General features: G+C 42.7%; 1 protein-coding gene and 1 pseudogene across 1 annotated transcript; one reads left to right on the forward strand and one right to left on the reverse strand.

The window, feature by feature from the left end:
* Positions 1-2613: 2613 nt before the first annotated feature.
* On the reverse strand, positions 2614-3513 carry LOC102867014 (40S ribosomal protein SA-like). Its single transcript, XM_006887576.1, has one exon. The coding sequence runs from the start codon at positions 3511-3513 to the stop codon at positions 2614-2616; it is 900 nt and encodes a 299-aa protein (XP_006887638.1).
* A 176-nt stretch (positions 3514-3689) lies between these two features.
* Positions 3690-4358, forward strand: LOC102867424 (annotated as a pseudogene).
* Positions 4359-6131: the final 1773 nt, after the last annotated feature.

Here is a 6131-nt window from a genome sequence, read left to right on the forward strand (position 1 = left end):
TGATTCCAAACATGTCAGCTGCTGGTAGTTTCTTATGTTGTGACCAGTGTCTCTGAAGTTTAGTGGTAATGTTTCTCGAGCAAAAGTGATGTGTCTAGTAGAACTGGTGTGTAGATAGGATCCCGGATCCCGCACAGTTTTGGGGTCTTCAATGTTACCTGGGAAATGGGTGGGGATTTTATGGACACTTTAGCTGTCCAACTTCTTTGCCAGTCAAGGTTTCTTTATGCCCCCTCTACGCAACCTGATTATTTATGCAAAGACATTTGACTCTGTAAATCATAACAAGTTTTAGCAAACTTTGGGAAGAATGGGAATCCTAGAACTTTAGATGTGCTCATGTGAAACTTAAACCTAGATCAAGAGGCTATTGTGTGATCAGAGCAAAAGAACATTGTTGTTGTTAGGTGCTGTCAAGTCAAGTATAACTCATAGTGACTCTGTAAACAAAGGATCTGAAACCTGTCCTATCCTGTCCTATCCTCACAACTCCTGACACACTAGAGCCCATTGCAGCAGTCACCATGTTAAATGACCTGGTTGAAGGTCTTCCTCTCCTCTCCGACCCTCCACCCTTCCAAGTATCATGTCCCTTTCCAAGGAATAGCCCCTCCTAGCAACAGACCTGAAGTATGTGAGATGAAGCCTCATCATCTTTGCCTCCAAAGAACATTGTGGCTAAACCTTTCCAAGGCATATTTGTTGGTTCTTTTGGCTGTCCACGTGATGTTCCATGCTCTTCTCCAACACTACAGCTCAAAGGCATCAATTCTTCTGTCACTCTTACTCATTGTGCAGCTCTCAGATTCACAGGAAGGATAGGAAAGACCATGGCTTGTATCAGAAGCAATTTAGTCTTCAAACAGACATTATTAATCTTCAATAATTTGGAGAGGTCCCTAACTACAGACTTTCCCAGTGCAGTGTGTCTTCCTATTTCCTGACTGCGTTTACCAAGGGTGTTAATTGTAGATCCAATTAAAATGAAGTTGTTGACACTTTTAATCTCTTCTCCATCCATCATGATACTGTATATTGGTCCAATGGTAATAATCTTTGTTTTCTTGACATTAAGATGCAATCCATACTGAAGGCTGCATTCTTTGATAATCTGCAACAAGTGCTTCAAGTCCTCCTCACTTTTGGCAAGGAACGTTGTGTTATGTGCGTAGTGCTGGATATTGTTGAGACTCCTTCCAATTCTGATGCCACATTCCTCTTCATAGAGTCCAGCTTCTTGAACAATTTGCTGAGCATACATATTGAATAGGTATATAGAGATACTACAACCCTGACACACTCCCTTCTTAATTTTAAACCATGCAGTTCCCTGCTCTGTTTTCACAATAGCTTCCTGGTCCAGGCATTGGTTTTGCATGAACTCAATTAAGTTCTCTGGGACTCCCATTCTTATTATCAGTGTCAGCTACACCTTGTTATGATCCACACAGTGAAATGCCTTTACATAGTCAACAAAACACAAATAGACACATTCTTCTGGCATTCTCTACTTTCCACTAGGATACAATTGGCATCAGCAATAATGAATATCCTTTGTGCTATGGCCTTTTCTAAATCCTGCCTGGACTTCTGGTAGTTCCCTATCGATGCACTTTTCTAGCTCGCTTTCAATAATCTTCAGCAGTATTTTGCTTGCATGTGATATAGTGATATTGTTCAATAGCTTCCACATTCTGTTGGATCATCTTGTCTTGGGAATGGGAAAAAATATGCACTTCTTCCAATTTGTTGGTAGATAGCTGTTCTCCAAATTTCTTAGTATAGACTGGTGAATGCATCCAAGGCTGCATCTTTTAACTGAAACAAGTCAATCGGTATCCCATCTATTCCTGGGGCCTTATTTTTTGTCAGTGCCTTCAATGCAGCTTCCACTCCAGCTTTCATTACCATTGGCTCCTGCTCATATGGAACTTCTCAACATTTTTTAATGTTTCATTAGGAGTTTTTTTGGCACAGTGATTCTGTATGTTCGCTCCATTTTCTTTTGATGTTTTCTGGGTTGTTCAATTTTTTGTTCAATATTTTCCATTGCATCTTTCAATAATGCAACTTGAGGTTTGTTTTTCAGTTCTCTCAGTTTGAGACATGCAGAGAGAGTTCTTCCTCTTGCAACTCTCTGTATATTTTTGTGTAGTACTTTGCTTTGTCCTCCTGAGCTGCCTTTTGAAATCTACTGTTCAGTGCTTTTGCATGTTTTGGCTTCTTGACACTTTAGTGCAATTTTTTTTTTACTTTAGTGCAATTTTAAGAGTCTTTTCTGACATTCATTTCAGTGTTTCTCCTCTGTTTTTGTAATGACTTTTTATTTTCATCGTGGATAATATCCTTAATGTCATCCCACAATTCACCTGGTCTTCGATCATTGGTGTTCAATGCCTCAAACCTATTCCTAAAATGATCCTGAAATTAGATAGAATAGTTTCAAGATCATATCTTGGTTCTCATGAACTTATTTTCATTTTCTTAGGCCTCAATTTGAACTTGCATATGAGTAATCGATGGTCTTTCCCTTTCTCTAGTTTTGGTGTTTTGGGTTTTGTTTGTTTTTTACAAAACGTGTTGTTTATTTTCATTCACCCTCATTTCCACTTTTTAAAGGACAGTTTGAGACCATTCCATGGTGGTGCCCACCCACTCAGTGGCCTGAGCGGTGGGGGCTGCAGACCAGTCTTCAGTTGCAGGCTGAGCGCTCCAGTCTTCAGTAGGGAACTGCTGAATCGGCACAGAGGACACCTGGATGCCTTCGGACCAGTCTGTAACTTCAGGCTGAGTAGCAGTGAATTCAGGAGCAGGGGCGGTCCATTCTCCCTGAAACTCCTCATTGGTCACAGTCTTTTCAGCAGCAGCCTGCTCTTCCTTTTCAATCTCTTCTGGATCTCTGTAGAAGTACAGATCAGGTATGACCTCCCATGGGTGCTTCCATGAGACTGTGCCACGCATACGCAGGACTTCCTGGGCCAGCATCCACCACATCAGACCCACGGAGTGAGCTCCCTTGTTGTTGCATGGGATAGCAATGTCTACGTAGCACAGGGGAGAATCTTTGTTACACAGGGCAATGGTGAGCAAATTAAGGTAAGATGTTCCTGTCAAAGGCTGGTGGTCAGTCCTGGGATCAGTAACTACTGGGAGATGAGGCTCCTGGGAGGCTGCCTGGATCTGGTTAGTGAAGGTTTCAGGAGTGAAGGGACTAGCAATAGGAGTGGCCCCCGTAGCAGCAGCAAACTTCAGCATGGCTCTCTGGCCAGTATTTCTGGAGGATATGACACTGACATCAGCTGGATTTTCAATGGCAACAATGGTGCAAGCAGCCAAAAGAAGCTTCTCCCATGTCCTCTTCAGGTTTATGATGTAGATGCCATCACTTTTCCTTTTGTAGATGTACTGTTCCATTTGGAAGCCAAAGTTGGTGCCGCCCAAATGCGTTCCTGCTGCAAGGAATTTGAGGACATCCCCCTCCTTCATCTGCAGGACAGCAAGAGCTCGGGACATAGTGTAGGTTTTCCCTTTAAATTACAGTGGGAACCAGAGCACACCGTATGAACCCTTGTGTAGGTTGCGCAGAAAGCCCACTGTCTAGTTGTAACTGCCAATATTGAGCTTCTCCAATGATTTCTTCCACAGATAGAGTCACACAACATGGATTAAAATTATGAAAAGGGTGCATCATGGCAGTATCCTTACTCTGTATCTATTCAATTAAGCCCCTGCATCTGTCTCTACAGTGTGTCTATAGAATTGGTGGTGGTATTGGTACTGTCCTTGTGGGCAGGATGGAGACTGGTTTTCTCAAGCCTGGCATGATGGTCACATTTGCCCCAGACATTGTTACCACTGAAGTTTGTTGAAATGCACTATGAGGCTTTCAATGAAGCTCTGCCTGGTGACAATGTTGGCTTCAACGTTAAGAGCATCTGTGAAAGATGTTTGATGTGGCAACATGGCTGGTGACAGCAAAAATGACCCATCAATAGAAGCAGCTGGCTTCACTTCTCAGATGCATCTTAAACTATCCTGGCCAAGTCAATGCTGGTTATGCACCTGTGCTGGATTTTCACACAGCTCACATTGCTTGCAAGTTTGCTGAGTTCAAAGAGAAGACTGATTGCGGTTCTGGTAAGAAGCTGCAAGATGGTCCCAAATACTTGAAGGCTGGTGATGTTGCCTTTTTTAATATGGTTCCTGTCAAGCTCATGTGTGTGCAGAGCTTTTCTATCTCCTCTGGGTTGTTTTGCTGTCCCTGACATGAGACTGTTGCTGTGGGTGTGATCAAAGCAGTGGACAAGAAGGCTGTTGGGGCTGGCAAGTCTACTCAGAAAGTTCAGAGGGCGAAATGAGTATTAACAGAACACCTGCCACCCCAGTCAATCAGGGGTGTAGAAATGCTCTCAGAACTGCTTTTCTCAATAGGCCATTTAAATTTAATAGCATAAGACTGGTTAATATTAACAATTAATTGTTAAAACCTTCAAAAGGAAAAGGATGCTTTGTGGACCATTTGTTTTCTTTTTCATGTGGCAGTTTTATTAGTTTTTAAAATCAGTGCTTTTTTTAATGGAAACAACTTTACCAGAAATTTGTCACTTGTTTGAGACTCATTAGAACAAAGTTTAATGAGAAAAAAATTAAAAATTGTTTCATTCATATACATTGTTTTTCTCTCTCCTTCCACTCACCAAACTTTATGATCCTATGATTTCCTCAAGGACTGCAGCCAACAATATGGATTGAGGCTCAATGTCAAGAAGACAAAGATTCTCACCACTGGACCAATTGGCAGCATCAGCATGGATGGTGAAGAGATTGAGATTGTACACAGCTTTAGTTTGCTTGGCTCCACAGTCAACAGTCTTGGCACCAGCAGCCAGGAAATTAAAAGGCGCATTGCCATGGGAAAGTCTGCAGTTAGGGACCTCTCCAAAGTACTGAAGAGCAATGGTGTCTCTTTGGAGACTAAGGTGCGTCTGATACAGGCCATGGTCTTCGCAATCACCTGTTATGCATCAGAGAGTTGGACAATGACCAAGGAGGATAGAAGGAGAATTGATGCCTTTGAGCTGTGGTGCTGGAGAAGAGTATTGAGAATACTGTGGACTGCTAGGAAAACAAACAGATTTGTCCTGGAAAGGGTTAAACTGGGTGGCTCCTTGGAGGCAAGGATTCTGAGGCTCCGTCTAACATACTTTGGACATGTTGTGAGGAGAGACCGGTCCTTGGAGAAGGACATCATGCTTGGGAGGTTGGAGGGACAGCGCAGGAGGGGAAGGCCCTCTATGAGGTGGATTGATTCAGTGAATGGGATAATTGGGATGGGAGTGTCAGAGACAGTGCGATTGGCACAGGACAGAGCGGAGTTTAGGGCTGTTGTACATAGGGTCACTATGAGTCACAGGCGACTCGATGGCACATAACAACAACAAGAACAACACCTTCAGTACCCCTCTCCTTTCCTCTTTGGATATTGATACATATCTAATGATTATCTTTCTGTTTTTACAATAATGGTCTTATACAGTATTTGTTCTTATGCATCTGAGATAGTTCACTCAGCATAATTCTCTCTAGCCTCTACCATGTTATATTTTTCCAAATCGTTGTTCCTGAGTGCTGTGTACTATTCCATGATGAGAATGTACTTCTTGTTGTTAGGTGCCCTCCAGTTGAGTAAGACTCATAGTTACCCTATGAATGAACAAAAGATTGGAATCCTGTTCTATCTGGTGCCATCTTTACACTTCCTGACACACAAGAGCCCACTGCAGTAGTCACTGTGTCAATCCATCTAGTTAAGGGTCTTCCTCTCCTTTGACAACCCTCCACCCTTCCCAGCATCATGTCCTTCCCCAAGGAATATCCCCTTCTAGCAACGTGCCCAAAGTATATGTGGCGAAGCCTCATCATTCTTGCCTCCAAAAAACATTCTGCCTGCACCCTCTCCAAGACATAACTGTTTATTCTCCTGGCTGTCCATGGGATGTTCAGTGCTCTTCTCCAACATCACAGCTCAAACACATAAATTCTTTTTCTGTCATCCTTATTTACTGTCCAGCTCTCAGATACATAGCAAGTAATTAGAAAGACCATGACCTGTATCAGAAACACATTGGTCC

This window comes from Elephantulus edwardii, unplaced genomic scaffold, assembly GCF_000299155.1.
Source record: "Elephantulus edwardii isolate Elephantulus edwardi_28Jun2011 unplaced genomic scaffold, EleEdw1.0 scaffold00058, whole genome shotgun sequence".
NCBI lineage: Eukaryota > Metazoa > Chordata > Mammalia > Macroscelidea > Macroscelididae > Elephantulus > Elephantulus edwardii.

Coding starts and splice junctions, on each gene's coding strand:
- LOC102867014 (XM_006887576.1), bottom strand. CDS start 3,513: ATGTCCCGAGCTCTTGCTGTCCTGCAGATGAAGGAGGGGGATGTCCTC.